The sequence below is a fragment of the Mycothermus thermophilus genome, assembly GCF_041956435.1.
Source record: "Mycothermus thermophilus strain CBS 625.91 unplaced genomic scaffold VTJ04scaffold_1, whole genome shotgun sequence".
Classification (NCBI taxonomy): Eukaryota; Fungi; Ascomycota; class Sordariomycetes; order Sordariales; family Chaetomiaceae; genus Mycothermus; species Mycothermus thermophilus.
In genome coordinates, this window is record NW_027191427.1 from 5,508,297 (window position 1) to 5,529,766 (window position 21,470).

Here is a 21,470-nt window from a genome sequence, read left to right on the forward strand (position 1 = left end):
CGTCGTGGTCTTTGTTGGTTGTTATTGCTTTTCGTTTCTTCCATATCCCTTCTTTTGTTGTTCTCCTGTGACAATGTCTCGTCCATCCTTACTACTCCGTCCCATTTTATACACCCTTCTTTTGGCCACCACCTTCGTTTACGGCCTCCGGTTCGACGCCAACGAGATCGAATACAACCTCAACACCAACCGGACAGCCACAAACCCTCTCGACTACTCGGGCCGGCGCCCAGATGGCTTCAAGTATGCCGAATCTCCCAGGAATTGGCGCATGCCCTTCTACACCATCTTCCTCGATCGCTTCGTGAACGGTGATCCGACGAACGACGACAAGAATGGCACAATTTATGAGACGGATATGATGAGCACTCAGCTCCGGTTCGGCGGTGACCTAGAAGGGCTTAGGGACTCCCTCGACTACATTGCTGGCATGGGTATCAAGGTGCGCCAGACTCCTCTCGGCTCTGCTGCAGGCCTAGATAGGAAGACAAGGACTGACGGAGAATAGGGAATTTACATTGCTGGCTCCCCCTTCATCAACCTTCCATGGGGTGCCGACTCGTACTCGGTATGTCTACCTCTAGAACCCCGAGACTATCTGCCCACATCTGCTAACCCTACCTGTACAGCCCGTGGACCTGACCCTCCTTGACAAACACTTTGGCACTGTCAAGCTATGGCAGGAGGTTATCGACGAGATCCACGAGCGCAAGATGTGGGTGGTGCTGGACAACACCATGGCCACGTACGTAACGCCTCCCCTTGTCTTGCTGTCTTGCTCGGCCAGCTCTCTGACACCAACATAGGATGAGCGACCTGATCGGGTTCGAAGGCTACCTCAACGAAAGCACGCCGTTTCGAGAGCAGGAGCACAAGGTCCTGTGGAAATCGTCCAGGCGATACCACGACTTCGATATCGGAAACGAGTACAACGAGACGTGCCAGTATCCCCAGTTCTGGCTCGAAACCGGAGAGCGCTACACTCCCCCGGGCCTCAAGGGCTGCTACAACAGCGATTTCGACCAGTATGGCGACATTGAAGCCTTTGGCGTGTATCCCGACTGGAAGCGCCAGCTCGCCAAGTTCGCGTCGGTCCAGGATCGCCTTCGCGAGTGGGTTCCCTCCGTGCTGGCCCGCTTGGAGCGCTTCTCGTGCATGGCTATCCAGACGCTCGACATCGATGGCTTCCGCATCGACAAGGCCGTCCAGGTGACGGTCGACGCGCAGGCGCACTTCAGCTCGGCGATGCGTAAGTGCGCGGCCGAGGTTGGCAAGACCAACTTTGCCGTATTCGGCGAGATCACGAGCGGCAACGGTCTCGGGTCCATCTACCTCGGCCGGGGGCGGGAACCCCGTGCGGCCGAGAAGCTGTCTCTCGTTGATGCCCTCACCATCCAACCGCCAGCTCAGGGGACCTCGGACGGCACGTTCATCCGCGACGCCGGCAACAGTGCCCTCGATGCTGGGGCCTTTCACTACTCCATCTATCGTTTCCTGACTCGGTTCCTGGGACTGAGCGGTAACCTGGAGGCCGGTTATGACCTGCCGCTCGACTGGGTCGACACGTGGAACACCATGGTCCGCACCAACGACTTCTACAACCCCAACACCGGCGAGTTTGATCCCCACCACCTCTACGGCGCTACCAACCAGGACGTGTTCCGCTGGCCAGCCATCGAGGACGGCGTCGAGCGCATGCTCCTGGCCTACTTCATCACGACCATCCTCCTTCCAGGAGCTCCGCTCGTGTATTACGGGGAGGAGCAGGGTCTGTATACCCTCGACGGCACGGCATCCAACTACGTGTTTGGTCGTCAGGCCTTTGCCCCGTCGCCTGCTTGGAAGGCCCACGGCTGCTTCGGGTTGACGGTCGATCAATACAAAGGCTGGCCCATCACCAAGGGGCGGGAAGGATGCCACGACGAGTCGGTGGCCTGGGACCATCGGGACCCGTCTGCTCCCCTTCGCAACATCTTTCGGCATATGTTTGCCCTGCGCGAGGAGTTTCCCGTTCTCGAACACGGGTGGCTGCTCGAAAAGCTTTCCAATCAAACGACCCCTATTCCTCTCGAGGGCAGCACAATCCCGACCGAGTTTGGCATCTGGAGCGTTGCCCGCGCCATGTTCCCCGGGGTGCAGAACGAGACGGCCTCTCCCGTCTGGCTCGTCTACCACAACGTCGCAAATACCACCGAATATAAATTCGACTGCAATGATCCCAAGCGGGATTTTGTATCCCCCTTCGACGAGGGCGCCCGTGTCAGGAACCTCTTCAGCGACGACTCGGCCGTCCGGCTGGAGCAGTCCGCAAGGAGGAACAACTTCACTGGCACCGGAAAGAGCGCGGGCTGTCTCAGTAGCATCACGCTGCGGCCCTACGAGTTTCGAGCCTATGTGAACGTGGACACCGACCGATGGGTTCAGCCTGCACCCATGATTACGCGGTTCGAGCCGGGCCATGATACGCCGCTCGACTCGACGAAGGCGGGGGGCAAGATCGACATCGCCCTCGAGTACAACGTCGACATGGACTGCGATTCCGTCAAGAATGCGCTCTCCGCCGCAGTCACCACTGGGGGGACAAGCGAGCCTGCCAGTCTCAAGTTTGGCAGCGCCCGGTGTCTGGGTGTCACCCGGCAGCAGAAGATCCCATACACCGGGGCCATCCAGTCGGCCTGGCGGATCGAGACCAGCTTGGTGGATGTGCCCGATGGCGTTGTCAGGGTCACAGTGGCCAACACGACTGTCTCCAGTGACGGGATGAAGACCAGTTCGACGGACCACTTCCTGATCCGCTTCGGCCAGCCCAACAATCCCGTCGTCTTTCCTACGGCCAACTACTCGCGCTCCCTTTTGGCGGTGGAAGGCGACCGTCTGTATGTCCAACACAGCGCACCGGGTGCCACGCACTGGAGGTATAGCACGGACTTCGGGTCCAAGTGGAGCACCTGGACCGTTTACGACAGCTCCGAACCGAAGCAGCCCATCACCAAGTTCCCGTGGACGGGCACCAAGCTACAGGAATGGCAGGGTACTCACCTCACGGTCCAGTACTACAGCAAGCCCCTGGGGTCCTCGGCGTTCGTCCAGCACTCGGACAGCAACGACGTCGTGTTTGAACGTGCGCAGCCGCACGTCAACATCCACGGGCCCTTCAACAAGTGGGGATATGATGCCGGCATCCCCGGGTCGATGGATCTGGTCTATCATCATACTTGGTCCCTCCACTACATGTATGAGTGGCCAGCCATCTTGCAGCTCAACATCTGGGGCATCAACCCCGACAACCAGCCCGATGTTAGTTTCATCTACGGAGATATTGACAATGACGGCGTCGTCGACCGCCTTCCGCCCAGCAGCCTGACGCAAAACGTCATCAACATCACGAAGCCGCCTCCGATGCCGGCCCTGTCGTACAAGCTCGTCTTCAACGACGCCACCTGGCGGTTCGAGTACATTCCGTCGGGACACATTGGGCTTCAGATCTTGATCTTTGTGCTTCTGGCCATCCTGCCCGTCATGAGCGCCGCCCTGGCCGGGTGGGTGTACATGCGGAGCTTCTACCAGGTCAAAGTCAACAAATCGGGATTTAGCTCGAAGGGGTGGATGCCGCTCGTTGCTGGACGGCTGTCGAGGCTCGATCTCAGATCTCGAGGAAAAGGGGGCTTGGAGATGAGCTCCCTGTCGCCGCTCTCGACGCCCACCGCCGGCGCGGCGGCGGCGGCCTCGAGGAATGGCGCTGAACGCCGAACTGTTCTCATCGCGACCATGGAGTACAACATTGACGACCTGAACATCAAGATCAAGATTGGCGGGTTGGGGGTCATGGCGCAGTTGATGGGCTCAGCGCTGTCGCATATCAACTTGGTCTGGGTCGTGCCCACGGTCGGCGACGTCGACTACCCGTTTGACCGCATGACGCGCGCCGAGCCCATGTTCGTCCAGGTCATGGGCCAGCCGTACGAGATTGACGTCTACTACCACAAGACCAAGCACATCACGTACGTGATCCTCGACGCCCCCATCTTCCGGAAGCAGACAAAGGCAAATCCGTACATTGCCCGCATGGACGACATTGAGAGCGCGGTGCTGTATGCTGCGTGGAACAGTTGTATTGCGGAGACGATTCGTCGGTTTCCTGTTGATATCTACCACATCAACGACTACCACGGAGCTGCTGCACCGCTTTATCTCCTGCCGCAGACGATTCCCTGCTGTCTGTCGCTCCACAATGCCGAATTCCAGGGCCTGTGGCCCATGAGGACCCCTGAGGAGCAGAAGGAGGTTTGCGACGTTTTCAACTTGCCGCCCGAGGTGGTCAAGGAGTATGTGCAGTACGGGTCCGTGTTCAACCTCCTCCACGCCGGCGCCAGCTATCTCCGGATCCACCAACGCGGGTTCGGCGCCGTCGGCGTGTCGCGCAAGTACAGCGACCGCTCGCTCGCGCGGTATCCGATTTTCTGGAGCCTCAAGAACATCGGCCAGCTGCCGAACCCGGACCCGTCCGACACGGCCGAGTGGAATCCGGACAAGGACGTGTCGGCGCAGGCCAAGGGCATCGAGATCGACCAGAGCGCCGAGGAGAAGAGGGCGGATCTCCGCCGCCAGGCGCAGGAGTGGGCCGGTCTTAATGTTGATCCGACCGCGGAGCTTTTTGTGTTTGTCGGCCGCTGGAGTTTGCAGAAGGGTGTTGATCTTATCGCCGATGTGTTTCCGAGTATCTTGGAGAAGTACCCCAAGACGCAGCTGATCTGCGTTGGTCCGGTCATCGACCTGTACGGCCGGTTCGCCGCGCTCAAGCTGCAGAAGCTCGTCGAGAAGTACCCCGGCAGGGTGTTCAGCAAGCCCGAGTTCACGCAGCTGCCGCCGTACGTCTTCAGCGGCGCCGAGTTCGCCCTGATTCCATCCCGCGACGAGCCGTTCGGCCTGGTCGCTGTCGAGTTCGGGAGGAAAGGCGCGCTGGGAGTGGGCGCCCGGGTCGGAGGACTGGGCCAGATGCCGGGCTTCTGGTACACGGTCGAGTCCATGACCCCCTCGCATCTCCTCCAGCAGTTTAAAGAGGCTATCGTCTCGGCGCTGGAGTGCAAGCCGGCCAAGCGGGCGCTCATGCGCGCGTGGAGCGCCAAGCAGCGGTTCCCCGTCGCGCAGTGGGTGAAGCAGCTGGACCATCTCTACGACGAGTCCATCCGCATCCACAAGAAAGAGGCGAGGAAGAAGAAGCTGGATGCGCTTCAACAGCCCCGCAGCCCGGGCCCGTCCGGGCCGGCTACGCCCAGCAGCTCCACCACCGCTGTTGATTCGGCCTTGTTCAGCCCCGGCCCGGACGCGAACCTGTTGGCTCCGCCGTCGGCAGCCGCCACCCCGCGACGGCTTTTGTCTCCCGACCTGCCCAGCCCGCCGCCGGTTCCGTGGGTGTCGGGATCCAAGCCGGGCTCGCCCCGCGACTCGGCCGCCAGCTCCATCGCGGGTACCCTCTACGGCAACCCCTCGGCGCAGAACAGCACGACGAGCGTGGACAGCTTCGGGATGCGCGCGCAACGGGATGGCACCGCGTCGCCGGGTCCGGGTCAAGGTCCGGGTCCCGGTCCAGGGGGGTTCGACTTTGGCCTCGCGCCTCCCCGTCCCCCCGTTCTGGGGCAGTCGCATCGCAACAGCAGCCTGTTGAGTCTCCCCGACGTGTTGGGCGACCGGCACGATCTGAAGCTGCAGAAGGTGGACCAGTTCTTCAACGACTCGCACGGCGAGTACTACGCGGCGTTTGAGGAGATGCTGGCCGGGCTGACGGCGCAGAACTCGACGACCGACCTGTGCATCGAGGCGTACCTGAAGAAGAGCGAAAAGGAGTGGTTTGCAAGGTATCGGGATGCGAAGCTCGGCCGGTACTCGCGTATGGCGAGTAGTCCGGGGAATAGCCGTCCGGCGTCAAGGACGGATATGCGTCGACGAAATGAGTCGGTGCAGAGTCGGGGGAGGCAAAGGTATCGGAGTGCAACGCCGAGCACGTTGGGAAGGTCGACGTTGGAGCCGTCACCGGCGCGGACGGATAGGTTCGCGCCGCCGGTGGATGATGAGTTTCTTTTGGGGGACGGATATCAGGCGCCCACGGGGTTGAAGAGGTATGCTACACCTTACACTACAACCGGGGATGGATAGAATGAGTGCTGACCAAACATGTTGTTCAGGATCCTGTCCATTCGCATCGGCGACTGGCCCATCTATTCCTTCTTCCTCGCCTTCGGCCAGATCATTTCGGTCAGCTCGTACCAGATCGTTTTGCTGACGGGAGAGACGACACAGACCCCCGAGAAGCTGTACATGGTGGCGGGGACGTATCTGGCGACGTCAGTCCTCTGGTGGGTCATGGAGCGCAACTTCAAGTCGGTCTACGCGCTGTCGGCGCCGTGGTTCCTCTACGGCCTGGCCTTCCTCCTCATCGGCATCGCCCCCTTCGTCCCGGACTGGCGCATCGCCAACAGGATCGAGGACGCCGCCACGTGCTTCTACGCGGCTGGCGCGAGCAGCGGGGCGCTGGCGTTTGCGCTCAACTTTGGCGACGAGGGCGGCGCGCCCACCAGGCAATGGATCACGCGCGCGCTGACCGTCGCCGGGCTCGCGCAGGTCTACAGCATCGGCCTGTGGTACTGGGGCTCCATCGTCGCCGGCATGGATCCGACGCAGACGGTGTTTATCGGCACGTCCAAGGTGCCGCAGGCCGTCGTGGTCGGCGTGCCCATCGCCGTGTTCCTCTGGGCCGTCGGCGTCGTGCTCTACCTCGGCCTGCCCGACTTTTACCGTCAATCCCCCGCCACCATCCCGGGGTTTTACATCTCGCTGTACCGCCGCCGCATTGTGCCGTGGTTTTTTGTCATGATCATCCTCCAAAACTACTGGCTCTCCGCGCCCTACGGCCGCAGCTGGCAGTTTCTCTTCACGACCCAGCACGTTCCCGGGTGGGGTATTTTCCTGCTCGCGCTGGGCTTCTACTGCGGCCTCTGGGCGCTCGTGCTCTACGCCTTCTCGCGCTGGTCCGACCGGCACACGTGGCTGCTCCCCATCTTCGCCATCGGCCTGTGCGCGCCGCGCTGGGCGCAGGAGTTTTGGGCCACCAGCGGCATTGGTTGGTATCTCCCCTGGGCTGGGGGACCTGTGGGATCGGCGATTGTGTCGCGGTGTCTGTGGCTGTGGCTGGGCCTGCTGGATAATATTCAGGGCGTCGGCATCGGGATGTTGTTGCTGGCGACGCTGACGCGGCAGCACGTCCTGACGGTGCTGGTGGGCGCGCAGGTGGTGGGGAGTGCGTTTACCATGCTGGCGCGCGCGACGAGTCCCAATGCGCTCTCACCGCACTCGACGTTCCCGGATTTCTCGCAGGGGCTGATGCCGGGTGTGGCGAGCCCGTGGTTTTGGGTGTGTTTGGGGTTTCAGCTGGTGATTCCGGTGGGGTTTTTCAAGTTCTTTAGAAAGGAGCAGGTTGCGAAGCCGTAGAGTATGGACTACATATGTATGTATGGATAGAGCGGGTTGGGTTGGTTTTGGTTAGTGCGAGAAAAGACATGAGGATGGCGTTGTTTGGATCGGAGATTTTGTTCATGGTTGGGTATATGCTAGAATCATGGTTGTTCTTTGGGTAGAGTATTACTTAGACTGTAGACATGAGTAATGTTCATAGAGATAGATGTTGTCTCATTCCCTCCTCTCCCGATCCCGATCCTCCTGACACATGCCTGTCCGGTTCCATCGTCAGCGCGCCACACCACTAGCCCCATCGGAGTGCATTATCTCCGCGCCCGTCCGGGACCATTACCTACAGAGTGCCTACCTAGGCGGGGCGTTGCATCGGCAGTGTTCTAAGAACGTCTCGATCAGGAAGAGAACCTTGAGGGGTTGGTTCCCGACGACCGTTGTTTATTACTACCTACTTAGTCGGAGACTTCGGGTGCTCGCTTCCGCCCGGTTTTGTCCTCCAGACTGCCATAGCACCACACCACATCACATCGTTTCGTGGAGGCGAACCACGGGAAATACCTGGGGTCCGTGTCGTGCTGCAGACTACTGTGTTATGTACAGCATTGAGGAATCGGAGAGTTAAAGCAATTACAAACAGTGCAACCCAAGCCGCAGGACCGGAAGTTCGAGAAGCGTGGCGTTCCCTGGGAAAAACATATTGCTGTTGTACATACATACATATTAGAGTGCCTAGAAGAAACACACGCTTGGCCTGACATAAGGGAGAGCACAAAAACCTGGCATCACTTGTCATGCCAACCCATGAACTATCGGAGCTTCTTCCACCTGTTCTTTTTATTTCCGTTTTCGTCTCGGTCCGGTCAGCTTGATGAAAGCCTTCTTCTCTCGGCCTTCCGGGGTGCTGGGTTCTGGGTTCTGGACCCGGTACGGTACCGCAAACCAAACCGTTGGTTAATATATAAGCGTAGCATTTTACCCGGCCGCTAAACCATGCGCTCAACCACACAACCTCCATATATGGGATCTGCTACTATACACTTTAACGAGGCCCCGTTTCTTGGGCGAGGAATGGTTCCTGAGCAGGTTTAGCATGTCGACCAAAATAGCTACAGCGGGGTTCCCGCTTTCGTTTTCCCTGGGTCGCTTGCTTGCCACCGTGGGTGTTTCCAAAGAAAACTTGCCCTGCGCAACGGCACCTACTGTGTCAGGCGAATGTGTACGAATATGGGGTTCGCCTCGCACCGAAGTGAAAGGAAACGAGTCCGACGTCATGGCCATGGCTCGAGCCGGCGATGGATGCGTGGGCTTGGCCTGGGGACGAGCTTGCTTGGCGACGGGATCAGAATGCCCGTCGGTCCCAGGTAACATGTTATTATTATTAGCTATGGGTTCGTCACGTCGTCTCACGGGGTGAGGGGCTTCGTCCTCGTTGTGCGCTCGCTCGCTCCTCCTCCTCCTCCTCTTGCTTGGTCGTCGCCGTGGCTCTCTCTGTCCACCTGTTTCCGAAGAGCTCGATGACGACGACGACGACAGCGACGACGACGGACTAAGACCGCCACCGAAACGAACCGCCCCGAATGTCTGTCTGCAAGATCCACACCACAGGGAATTCCGCGTAGGCCAGAGGGACATCAGAGAAAAGAGTCTGTGTGTGAGAGAGATGCAGATCCGCGAGTTCCTCCTCGTCTGGCTCGCCAGCGTGGGCGGGCTGGTGGTGCCGGCCTCCGCCGCGCGCCGCTCGACGCGGAACAGGCTGGCGCGCAGCCTTCCGGAGACTCACGCCGTGCACGAGAAGCATGAGAAGCGGCATCTTGAGGGATGGGTCAAGCGGGGGCTGGTGGACGAGGATCTGACGGTTCCTGTGCGCATTGGGTTGAGGCAGGAGAATTTGGACAAGGGGCATGACTTGCTTATGGAGATGTGAGTTCTAGGATGAGTTGAGTCCAAATTCGGAGCTGTCCGGGAGTGGATTGGATGTTGGGAGCGTTCCTGTTCATGCCCCTCAAGCAGGCTGCTGACTCTTTTCGTGCCTAGATCTGATCCCCGCTCGCCGAGGTATGGGAAGCACCTCTCGCCGAGAGAAGTGGTGGAATTGTTCGCGCCCAAGCCGCAGTCGGTGGAAAGGGTCAAGCGCTGGCTTGTAGAGGCTGGCGTCGACGAGAGGAGGCTATCGCAGTCCGCGAACAAACAGGTGAGCTGGATGTTTAAGGGGGGAGGTGTTCGAGCGGCTGGTTCCTGCTAACACAGGACTGGGACTTGCGGCCGACGTTTAGTTCATCCAATTCGACGCGCCAGTGCACGAAGTTGAGGACTTGCTCCTGACCGAGTACCACCTGTTCGAGAACGTCGAGACGGGAGCTCAGAGCATCGCCTGTTCTCAGTACCACGTCCCTCACAACATCTCCCACCATATCGACTACATCACGCCGGGCATCAACCTGGCCACGAGGGACTTTGACGACAAGATCACGAAACGCATGATCGGTCGCCGTTCGTTGGTTGGCGATCTTCCGCGGAAGTACCGGAAAGGAAAAGGGGGTAAAAGCGGGGTGACGTCCACTGCTACCAGGCCGGCGGCGACGGGGGCGGCAGAGGGACGCATTTCCTTCGATGCGGCGGCGAACGGGACCCAAAAGAAGAAGAAGCCGGAGCTTGTCACAGTGGTCACGGAGAGTGGAAAGCGCAAGAAGAAGTGCAAGCCGAAAGTGCCAGAGCCGGAACTGCCAGAGCCGGATCACCCGGGAGAGCTCGACCCCTTGTTTCTGGTCACGGGGTCGTGCGCGGATGAGCTGACGCCGCAGTGCATTCGAGGTGAGTATTTACTTCAGTGGCTTTGTTTATCCCCGGATCAAGAAACTGATTGACGCTCTCTCAGCGCAATACCAGATCCCGAACAACACGAGGGCGAGCAAGGGGAACGAGCTGGGCATCTTCCAGAGCTTGAACCAGCACTACAGCCAGGAAGACCTGGATAACTACTGGAAACATGTCACGCGGTAAGCGTTTCTGCACTCTTTCTAGCTCACTTCTCTACGGTGACTGACTGAACTGCACAGCTGGGTCCCCCACGGCACTCATCCCGAGCTTCGGTCCATCAACGGCGCTTACGGGCCAACCAACGACACAAGTAAGGCCGGTGACGAGGCCGACCTCGACTTCCAGGTGGCCATCCCTCTCGTCTGGCCGCAAAAGACTGTCCTCTTCCAGACGGATGATGAGTGGTATCAGAGGGACCAGCAGCGGGCCGAAACCAGGTATCCTGGCTTCTTCAACAGTGAGTGTTCACCCTCCTTATGAACAATCTTTGTGATATGGTTACTCACTACTCTCTAGCCTTCTGGGACGCCCTCGACGGCTCCTACTGCACGCTCACGGCCTTCAACATGACGGGCAACTGCAACACCCCGCAGTGCCGCGACCCGGAGTATCCCAACCCCAACGCCGGGCCGGACCAGGGCGCCTACCACGGCCCGCTCATGTGCGGTGTCCACCGCCCGACCAACGTCATCTCCATCAGCTACAGCGGCACCGAGCACTCGTGGCCCGCCAACTACATGCGCCGCCAGTGCTTCGAGGTGATGAAGCTCGGCCTGCAGGGCATCACGGTCGTCGAGTCGTCGGGCGACTTTGGCGTCGGAGGGCGCCGCTTCGACACCCACGGCGGCTGCCTCGGGCGCAACCGCACCGTCTTCTCCCCCCGCGTGCTGGGGAACTGCCCGTACGTCCTCAGCGTCGGCGCCACCACCCTCCTCGAGCCTGAGTACTACACCCCGGGCACGACTCCCAAGCTGACCGAGGTCGCCGCGGAGCGGTTCGCCTCGGGCGGTGGTTTCTCCAACGTCTTCGAGCGCCCAGCGTACCAGGACAAGCACGTGCGCGAGTACTTTGAGCGCGCCAACATCACGCACTTGGGCTACAACGCGACGGGCGGGCAGGGGTACGCGGCGATCCAGCCGCCTCCCGAACCCGGGAAGCTGTTCAACCTGGCGGGGCGGGGATATCCGGACGTGAGCGCGCTCGGGGAGAGTTTCCGGGTGGTGCTGCGGGGTTGGCCGAACCGGGTGCACGGGACGTCGGTGGCGACGCCGATTTGGGCGTCGATCCTGACGCTGATCAACGAGGAGAGGCTGGCGAGAGGGAAGAGCACGGTGGGGTTTGTTCATCCGGTTCTTGTAAGTGGGATTAATTCCGTTTCGCCTGAGAGACAGCGAGAGGGAGAGAATGAGGGGCTGACAGTCGGTAACTAGTATGCTCACCCCGAGGTGTTCAACGACATAACCGTCGGGTCCAACCCCGGCTGTGGCAGCGATGGATTTCCGGTCAAGGAGGGATGGGATCCCGTGACAGGATTGGGGTAAGTCCTACATAGCCTGACATATCTCGGCATCAAATTGCGGACGAGGAGAGGAGCCAACGGACTAACGGTTGATGCAGGACTCCAAATTATCCAAAGCTGCTCGAGCTGTTTTTGAGTTTACCATAGAGAGGGGATGAGGAGGATGAGGCTTGTATCCGTATATTGCTTATACATTGGCGTTTGCAAAATGGGGGTTGGCTTTGTGACTTGTTTGTGTATATCTGTACATAGTTCCGAATGACATATCTAGTGTTCTCTTCGAGACTCTGTCCTGTCTTTCATGGTTTGCGAGGTAGGTCTCAGTGAGGCCCCTGAGTCTCCTTCTCTGTCAACGGTCAAGGGATGTCGCAGCATCTATCCCATTAGCCAGAGAAACACACCAACAACCCTACCTGAGGTGCTAGGTATCTCCAAGTATTAAGTTCATGCCATATCCCTGTCGGAGAATCCAGGATGGATCCATCCATCATCATCATCATCATCCTCCTCTGAGCAGTCCAATCCCTTCACGTCTGCATACTTACTCCGGGCTTGCCATCAATCCTCCATCTCCGAGCCCAAAACACGCCAACTGGCCGGCACTGTGGGAATCTGCCTATAGTATGCACAGACGGGACCGGTCATGGTTGCATTTACCCGCCCTCTCGGCCAAGGCAATCTCCGTCGAATTGATTGCCTCCCCATTCAATTCCTCCCCCCGGATCGGATCGGGTAAAAAGCAACCCCAGATCCCGACACGAACACCCTTTCTTGCCGAGACGATCCCCCAGCCCAGCGAAGGGGAGAGGGAGGGTCGGCTTACCTGCCCTCCACACCGGCCCCCATTGCCGTCAAGGCGGGAAGAGGCATGATTGGAGCGACTGGTCGCTGAAGACGCAAGGTCCTCCTAGTTCGTCTGGGTAGGGCACGCACCGTCAGGTAGTTCGCTGAGTTCCATATAGTAGTATGTAAGTGCTAGCCGTAATAGCAGGCTGTGGGAATGCCGTGCCAAGTCGACTTGTGCCGCCCTCTCGGCGCCTGTCCACGGAACGACAACTCCCTGGACCTAACTACCACTAGCTGAATGGCCACGAGGCGGGATCCTGCCTGTCCTACCTGCATGGATGAAGGGAAAGGGCGGATATCTTGAGAGGGCATCCCGCTTCCCGTTACGAGATCCGCCGTCCTGGGTTGTTTTGCTCTCCCGCGCTTTTCGTTTGGATGCCATCGCGCCTCCTGACTGACCTGACCTGACTGACCTGACCTGACAACCAACCTAACGGTTATGTCGAGGATTCACCGGCCAGCGGGACACTTGACACCACCAGCAGCGACTCGAGCATACACACCGACTGCGTGACGCGCATACCTACATCCCAGGCATCCAGGTGATCTCGGCTCTTCCCCGGACGGACGCGACTCGCGGTATGGTCTAACTGCTACGACGTACTACAGTAGTAGTAAGTAGTAGTAGCAGTAGTAGGTGTCATGGTCTCCACCTCGCCTAGGCCTGCTCCGTGACCTCCGGCTCATACGTACCGACGACTACGACCGCCGGCATCCGCGACGACGACGACGACGACGACGACGACGACGTCACTGTTGGGTCCATACATACATACCTCCCTCTTGGTGGTGTGAATGATGTTGGGCAGTGGCCTTTTGTGGACGTCCCTCCTGGTCGCTGCTGTATCTCCGACGACAGCCCGCCCCGGTGTTGCTCCAGGACGCTCGGTGAGGAGAAATGAGGACGCCGCCGCCGCTGTTAACAGTCTCCATGAAGCCGGGTCCAGGCGCGGTCCCGGGCCATGGCGGATTCCTTCATACGTCCGGATGCCTGTGGCCCGGGAGCACTTCAACGTCACAGGGAGGGGAGCTTTACACGCACGGCCACCGGGACCTTCTCGACCGCCACTCGCGGTGCTCGGCAACACCTCGACAGAAAACCCGGCGGCATTGGCGGCGCGACAGGCGGGCAATCCGAGGAAATGGGGATGGGCCGGGCTGGAGGAATTGGGAGGGATCGCGTATATCATCGAGCGCAAGTCATTCCCGAGTTCATGACACCTTCACTAGCCTGCTTCATGACTGACTGACCCTCTCTCACCGTCTCGCAAACAGTACAAATCGGCACGCCTCCGCAAAAGGTCAAGGTGTTCATCGACACGGGATCCTACGAGCTGTGGGTTAACCCAAAATGCAGCACGTCGGCGTCGGAATCCATCTGCCAGAGCCACGGCATGTACTATCCGAGCCGGTCCCGGTCGTCCATGTTTGTCGGCGGGGGGTTCGCCGTGACGTACGGCACCGGGGCCGTCCGGGGGAAGTACTGGGCTGACGATATCAACGTCGCAAGTGAGGTTTCCTATAACACATCCTGTCCTGCCCGTGGAATGATGACTGACAACCTGTCTTTGCAGTGTTCCATGTCCCCCGGGTGCAATTCGCCGTGGCCGACGACAGCAATTACACCTTCTCAGGGGTACTGGGATTGGGCTATGCGTACCCGCACACCATCAACTATCCGAGCGTGCTCAACTTGATGGTGTCCAACGACATGATCATGGCGCCCATCTTCAGCGTTGGGTTGGGCGGGGACCAGGACAACTTCAGTATGCCTGCCTGCGGTTGACCATAGTTATCCAACTTAGCCACAGGAGCCTTGCTGACAATAACATCCTTCAGGTGAGATTATCTTTGGCGGCGTCAACCGGTGGAAGTTCGCCGGAAAACTCGAGCCGGTGGCCATCTGGCCGCCCATCAAACAGCAGGACCCTCGCTGGCTCCAGTAGGTCAGACCCGAGAAGATAGCAGAAAGCCCGAACACTAACAACAAGTCAAGATACTGGGTCAACGTCACGTCGGTCGGCATGACCAAACCGGGCGAGCGGCCCGTCATCTACACGCAGCGCGACACCTTCACCATGCCGGTGCTTCTCGACACGGGCTCAACCCTCTCGTACATCCGTGAGGACCTCGTCGCGCAGATCGGGCAGCAGTTCCAGGCCAAGATCGACCACATGGGATATTACACCGTCGACTGCTCCTGGCGCAACCGTCCGGGTACCGTTGACTTTGGCTTCAACCGCGGCCGCATGGTCATCAACGTCCGCTACAAGGACTTTATCTGGCAGCAGTATCCGGGCCATTGTCTTTTGGGCGTCCAGCCGGCCGATGTCGGGTCGACGGCGTACGTGCTGGGGGACACGTTTATTAGGGGGGCATACTGTGAGTCTACCTTACCTGATTCACTAATAAACTGCAAAGCTTCTGACCATCTTTTCTTGCAGTGGTCTTTGACCAACAGTCGGACATTGTGTGGATGAACCAATACTACAACTGCGGCGACGGCGTGGTGACGGTCGGAGCGGAGAAGGGAGATCCGGGAAATATTGTCGGGGCATGCTAGTTGTTGTTAGTTGTGGAAGACACGGCGGGTCACACAGCACCGGGACAAACATTGGATGGATTTACTCGGGGCAGGGACATATAATGAAGTTAGACATGTTTATTTTCCCCATCGCCATCCATATCTTCTTCTCACGCCCTACAAACACAACAACAACAAACCACCCCATAGGTATCGTCTCTCTCACACCACCCCTCCCCTCACCTCCTCGCCAACCACCCCCTCCCTCGTCCAAATATTCATCCCCACCTTTCCCCCCGTCGCCACCGGCAGCCCGGCATGCAGCGTCCTCTCATCCCCCCTGCCCTGCTCGTCTAAATTCACCCAGAACACGGCGTTCCCCTCCACGGGGCGGAACGTCACCCCTTCCTCCCTATCCGCATCACAATCCACCCACCCTTCCTCGCACCACTCCTCATCGTCCCCTTCCCCTTCCCCAGCTTCGAGAGTCAACCGGGGAAAGTTGGTCCCACCCCCCGTCGTCCCCTCCTCAACCCGCACGTACGCGAAAAACGAAGTCGCGCGGTTCCCGCCCATCTCGGGAGGCGCGTCGGTTTCGGGCGACGTAAACCAGTCCGTGTGGAAGTGGAAGTGCTGGGTTGGCTCGTAGCGGACGAGTTGCAACGGCTCGAGGCGGGCGCGGGCGCGCGGCGGGAGGCCCTGGAAGCGGAGGGCGCGGGATTCGATGCAGGAGACCACGGGGTCGGAGGGGGGAAGGTTGGTGGAGTGGGAGGTGCGGATGGAGGAGGGGTAGGATTGTCCGCCGCGACGGTCGGAGGAGGTTATGCCGCTGGGTTGGAAGGTGGAGTTGCTGGGGGAAGGTTAGCGGTGATGTTGAGGAGAAGGTGGAGGTGATGGAGGTGGTTGGTTGCTTACCCTAATGCGAGCAGGTATGCTCGCTCCCAGGGAGTGACGAAGTTCTCGAGATAGATGACGAGGGGTGACTTGGACACGAGGCGCGGCTTGTAAGGCGGGTGCTCGCACACGTAGTTGTCGGGCTTCTTCAGGACGGTTTGTTGGGATGCGGTAGCTCCCGGTATAACGGCAAGCCCGCCGAGGGCGGCTAGTGTTATTGATGTAAGTGAAGGCATTATCACTATCTTGATCCACGATCACCAAGTCAGGACAGCCCACAACACACAAACTTTGGTGAAGCTGAAAACTGGGACGTGGACACGACCGACAATGACATCAGGAATTGGATTCATATGTTTCTGAATCCCTCGCGCCCAGACTCTCGGGCCGCCATTGTTCAGACGATGAAACAGACGCTTTTCCATGTCAGTCCACTGGGGCACTTCAGGGGGTGCGGGTGCGACAGCCGCCGATCAGAACCCCTGGCAGGCCCCGCGACCCCTGAAACGCGGCTCAACGGCCGTTCGGTTTTAATCTGACGTCAATCTTCAACGACAGTAACCGTGATGCTTCTTCTACTGTTACTACAAACTTCAACTTTTCGAATTGTGATGGGCAGGTGATCTGGGTATTGGGGCACATTTCAACCTCAGAGAGTCATCACATCACCACCATGAAGCTCTGCTGCTTGAGCCACTTGCTGCTCGTTTCTGGGGCAGCGGCATGGCAGCATGTATCCAGCTCTGAGTTGGAGGAACGGCTGCAAAAAGGACAAAAGGCTTTGGTTGCATGTAAGTGAGCCGTGTTTTGATATATCGTTTTAGACGTTCGGATACTTACACCTCATAGACGTTCATGTAAGTCATTGAGCTCGAACTCACCACACCCTCCTGATATCCGCAGGCTATTAACACATATCCGTTGCCAACCATCACCAGCCCCAAGAGTAAGCAGTAACTTTGCCTCGATGCTATCTACCACCCTCCCCCTCACACTCAGCTCTCTAACTCAGAGTATTATCCAACCCTAACTAACACCACCAGAAAACACGCCCAAGACTTCGAATCCACATGGACTACCCTCCAGCAATCTCCGCCCGACAATGACCTGGCCATCCTAAGCATCGACTGCTCCGCAGACCTCCCTCACTGCCTTTCGGCCGACATCGCCTCCTACCCCGCCATCCGACTGTTCCTCCCTCCTCCTCTAACCACCTCCACTGGGAAGGACAAATCCAAGGATGATGAACCCAAACTGATCCGGCACCGCTACCGCGGCCCTCGCACCGTCCCATCCATCCGGTCCTATCTCCGCCGCATGCTCCGCCTGTCCTCCACCCCAGCAGCAGCAGAAGGAGTAGTGGCTCACCTCACCCCGCAAAACGCAACAACCTTCCTCACCACGGCCGACGACGTCGTCTTCCTCGGCCGATTCCCTCCCTCCTCAGACTCGGCGCCGGCGCTCACAACATGGGTAAGGAGGGAACTCTCGTCCCTGGCGCGGCGATACCGCGACCGGTACACCTTCGGAGCCGTGGTGGCGCCGACGTCAGCGTCGGGGACGCGGCAGGAGGCGAGCATGGAGTGTCGGAACAACGTCGAAGGGACGAGCGCGGTGCTGAGCGCGGGGGAGGTCACGCATCCGGGCGTGCTGGAGGAGTTTGTCCGGCGGTGTGCGGCGCCGGTGATTCCGGAGTATACGAGGCGGAATGAGCTTGAGTTTTTCCAGGTGAGTTTGCCCGGTAGCTTACTCTGTCGTTTATCCATCCATCTATTCATCCATCTTGCCACTACCTTACCCATCTATCACGTCCACTCTCAACCAACCAACCACCCCTGTCTACCCTATCCCTTTCACCCTACTATAAGCCCACACTCTCATATCTATCCTCTGCCCCTTAAGCCAACAAACACTCTCTTCACCATCATCATTCCCCCATCGAGCCAACATTCTCGCCCTTACCCTCCTTTCACCCTCAAATCAACAACCCATCACCACCGCCGCCATCACCATCATCACCGCCCTCAACACATCATTATCATCACCACCACCCTTAAGCCACCACCACCCTCAAACCACCTCCCCACCACGCCACCACCGCCACCCTCCTCATCCTCCTCACCATGATCCAAACTCTCCCACCCCCCTCCTCAACATACTAACACTCTTCCCTCCAAAAAAAACAGACCGGAAAAAGCATAGTCCACTTCCTCCCCACCCACCCCTCCGCACGCGAAGCATACATCTCCCACCTCCGCCCCCTCGCCCAAAAGTATTCCGAGTATCTCCACTTTGTTACGACCGACCCGCGCGAATTTCCCGAGGCGGCCGAAATGCTCGGTCTGGGGAGTATCATCAACAACAGCAACAACAACAAGGGCGACAGCAACAAGAACGGTCAGATCACCGGAGGCCTGTCCGTCCTCAACCCCAACACGGGCCACGTGTACCCGTACAGGCGCAAGGAAAAGATCAGCGCAGCGGCCGTCGAAAAGTTTCTGAGCGATATTATCGAGGGGAAAGTCGCGGCGTGGACGGGAGAGGAGGGCCATGATGAGCTCTAAAAAGACTGGGAGTCACGAACAGGGAAGAATGGTGATGCAGACCGTGGTTAGCTGCTTCCAACTCCCCAGTGTATAATAGGTTGGGTGGGTAGGTGATGAACAGAGTGAGTGAGATGACGATGTTTCCCAAGAACACGAACATAAACATGAACGAATGAACCAAGAAATGATGGCTAAAAGATCGAATTTTTGTTCCCATCCACTCCATACATACATCAATACCAAGTGTCATGCCCATAAGGTATCAAACATGCATCGTCGTCAAAAGCCATCCCAAAACAAGACTCTCTCTCCCTTAATGGTATCATCCATCCATCCATCCATCCATCCATCCATCCATCCATCCATCCATCCATCCATCCATCCATCATCCATCCACTTGCCCAACTCGAACCCATGAAGTCATGAAAAAGACAGTCCCATCATGCATGCATGCCATAACGACCCATAAACCCCAAACCCATGAAGGAAAAACGGAACCCAAACCAAACCAAACCCATCATAACAAGTCATGAAACATCAAACCAGGCCTCATTATCATCATCACCATTCATCCTCCAACAGCCCCCTTAGACGCGCAAGTACTGGATATTGCTCGAAATATACTTCCCGGCCCCCTCGCGGAAGTCATCCTTGATAAACTCGCTCTTGTCCCAAAAGAAGTTGATCAGCTTGCGGTCCTTGGCCGTCCAGCGCGGCCAGCTCTCCGACACCTTGGACTTGGAGCTGGTGCCGCCCGACGCGTTGTTGGGATCCAGGTTGTAGACAAAGTTGGCGTAAAAGCTGTGGATGCTGCGGCTCGCGTAGTTGGGCAGCACGCCGTAAAACACCTGCAGAATGTCGCTGGCGTGGAAGGTGCCCAGGATCGGAGTGCCGCGGTAGTAGCTGGCGATGTACGACCACGCGGGCACGTTGGGGTTGGCCGCGGTCGCGTACTCGAGGAAGGTCCGGCGGGTCAAGGTGAAGACAATGTCGCCCAGAATGGCCGCGAGGCGCTTGAAGCCCGGGTAGATGTCGTACAGCAGGCCGCTGCCGAACGGGGAGCCGTCCCAGACCCAGGACGAGTACTGGTCTACGAGGCCCTCGATCTTGGACTTGGGCGCGTCGTGGAAGTAGATGTTCTTGAAGTAGTCGACGAGCCGGGAGGTGGACGTGAGGTTGGGCTGGAACAGGGCGAAGAGAGTGCCCTCGTCCTCCTGGTCGCCGATGATCATGGGCACGGCGGCGTACTTGCCCTCCTTGGCCAGGAGCTCGGGGCTCTTGGTCAGAGTCTTGCCGTCAGGACGGGGCAGGTAGGACAGGGCGACGGAGTTGTACGACAGCACGTGGGGCACCGAGTTGGCGGCGTCAAGGAACTTGCTGTAGGACAGCTGGCGCAGGCAGTTCAGGGTGTCCTTGGCCGAGGAGCAGCCGGCCTTCTTGACGACGGCGTCGTAGATGCCCTGGGCCTTGGGGCTGTCGACCGGATTCGTCGGGACAAGGCTGCCCGAGTTCATAATGGCGCCGCGGAACAGCGGCTTGCCCTTGTACTTGTTGTTGCCGTCATAGAGGGCCATCTGGTTCCACACCGAGATGGCGCCGGCCGACTCGCCCCAGATGGTCACCTTGGTCGGGTCGCCTCCGAAGGCCTCGATGTTGTCGGCAACCCACTCCAGGCCCATGCGCTGGTCAAGGAGGCCCAGGTTGGCAGAGCCATCGGCGAGGATCTCCTTGCCAGGCATGAAGCCAAAGCCGCCGACGCGGTAGTTGACGGCCACAAAGACGAAGGGCTTGCCGAGGCTCGCGGCGCTGGTCACGATCGGGCCGCCGTCGTACATGGAGCTCCACCCGAGCTGGGACATGTCAGTGAACGGTCGGAGAGAGCCATTAATAGTCATCTGATATGCTTACCTCAAATCCACCGCCGTAGATCCAGAACAAGACGGGGAGCTTATCCCCCGCCTTGGTGCCCTTGGGACGGATAACATTAACGGTCAAGCAGTCCTCGCTGACCTTGAGGGCCTTTTGAAAGAAGGGGAGGCCCGTGATGTTATCCAAGACCATGGACAAGAGGCCCTTGTCGTCCGAGTCGGCGAAGAACTGAGGGCACGCCGGCGCGATGCCGGTGGCGTCAAAGTTGCTGAGCGACGTGTTGAGGCGGACTGGCGGCTTGAGCCTCAAAGAACCCGTCGGGGGCAGGGCGAAGGGAATGCCATTGAAGGCCTCGGTGCCGACGCGCTCGACACCGATGATCTTGCCCGCCGGGGCGGTGACGGTGGGGTTGGCACGCTTCTCGATGACGCGCGTGGGAGGCTCGGGCGGAGCGGCGACGGCTCGCCCGAGCAGGGCAGCCGCAGTCACAAGAGTGGCGAGGCCCTTCATGATTGTGTGAGGTGGCTCACTGTGAGGCACTCAAGAGGGTGGACAAGAGAGGAGATCAAGACCCAGCGTCACAAGGTCAGACACGGGGAGCTGCGAACGGGCGAGGGCGGATGTGATCTCCTCCTGGGCAAGTCTCGCTGGCCTCTCTTCCTCCTTCCAACGTTGAGGAAGGGGAAGGCAGAGAGGCCCTCATATACAAATGTCGAGATGCCATGGCTGTGGTGGTGTCGGTCAGGTCGACCCCATCCCGCGTGGCCCCGGTGACAAGCCGGAACCTATGGATCTCCATGGAGGTCGCATGGCAACCGGGGGTGGGAGTACAGAGGATCCGACCTGACAGTCACGGAAAGCCTCCACACTTCGTCCACTTGACGACTTGGCGGGTGCTCGCCAGGCTCGCCAGGGCTGAGGTGCCGAAGGTGGGATCTGGGCAAGTAGGTGTCTGGGGGGCAGGTGACCCAGCAGGCCCCATGTGGAT

The 21,470-nt window shown here is 59.0% G+C and overlaps 6 protein-coding genes across 6 annotated transcripts; 4 read left to right on the plus strand and 2 right to left on the minus strand.

The window, feature by feature from the left end:
* Positions 1 to 73: 73 nt before the first annotated feature.
* On the plus strand, positions 74 to 7,485 carry VTJ04DRAFT_2057 (uncharacterized protein; the record flags this gene model as incomplete). The annotated part of the gene is made up of 5 exons (XM_069359813.1): positions 74 to 442; positions 509 to 568; positions 630 to 745; positions 807 to 6,116; positions 6,183 to 7,485. 5 exons carry the CDS (start codon positions 74 to 76, stop codon positions 7,483 to 7,485), a joined length of 7,158 nt encoding a protein of 2,385 aa, XP_069224665.1.
* Positions 7,486 to 9,127: 1,642 nt separating this feature from the next.
* Positions 9,128 to 11,950, plus strand: VTJ04DRAFT_2058 (uncharacterized protein; the record flags this gene model as incomplete). The annotated part of the gene is made up of 8 exons (XM_069359814.1): positions 9,128 to 9,387; positions 9,502 to 9,658; positions 9,741 to 10,278; positions 10,343 to 10,463; positions 10,524 to 10,741; positions 10,801 to 11,639; positions 11,715 to 11,821; positions 11,902 to 11,950. 8 exons carry the CDS (start codon positions 9,128 to 9,130, stop codon positions 11,948 to 11,950), a joined length of 2,289 nt encoding a protein of 762 aa, XP_069224666.1.
* A 1,494-nt stretch (positions 11,951 to 13,444) lies between these two features.
* Positions 13,445 to 15,212, plus strand: VTJ04DRAFT_2059 (uncharacterized protein; the record flags this gene model as incomplete). The annotated part of the gene is made up of 6 exons (XM_069359815.1): positions 13,445 to 13,844; positions 13,925 to 14,158; positions 14,224 to 14,415; positions 14,489 to 14,591; positions 14,646 to 15,031; positions 15,094 to 15,212. 6 exons carry the CDS (start codon positions 13,445 to 13,447, stop codon positions 15,210 to 15,212), a joined length of 1,434 nt encoding a protein of 477 aa, XP_069224667.1.
* Positions 15,213 to 15,395: 183 nt separating this feature from the next.
* VTJ04DRAFT_2060 (uncharacterized protein) lies at positions 15,396 to 16,303 on the minus strand (the record flags this gene model as incomplete). The annotated part of the gene is made up of 2 exons (XM_069359817.1): positions 15,396 to 16,023; positions 16,089 to 16,303. 2 exons carry the CDS (start codon positions 16,301 to 16,303, stop codon positions 15,396 to 15,398), a joined length of 843 nt encoding a protein of 280 aa, XP_069224668.1.
* Positions 16,304 to 16,740: 437 nt separating this feature from the next.
* VTJ04DRAFT_2061 (uncharacterized protein) lies at positions 16,741 to 18,631 on the plus strand (the record flags this gene model as incomplete). Its single annotated transcript, XM_069359818.1, has 5 exons — positions 16,741 to 16,858; positions 16,917 to 16,924; positions 17,006 to 17,013; positions 17,111 to 17,795; positions 18,254 to 18,631. 5 exons carry the CDS (start codon positions 16,741 to 16,743, stop codon positions 18,629 to 18,631), a joined length of 1,197 nt encoding a protein of 398 aa, XP_069224669.1.
* A 569-nt stretch (positions 18,632 to 19,200) lies between these two features.
* Positions 19,201 to 20,992, minus strand: VTJ04DRAFT_2062 (uncharacterized protein; the record flags this gene model as incomplete). The annotated part of the gene is made up of 2 exons (XM_069359819.1): positions 19,201 to 20,463; positions 20,522 to 20,992. The coding sequence occupies 2 exons, from the start codon at positions 20,990 to 20,992 to the stop codon at positions 19,201 to 19,203; spliced, it is 1,734 nt and encodes a 577-aa protein (XP_069224670.1).
* Between the last annotated feature and the right edge of the window lie 478 nt (positions 20,993 to 21,470).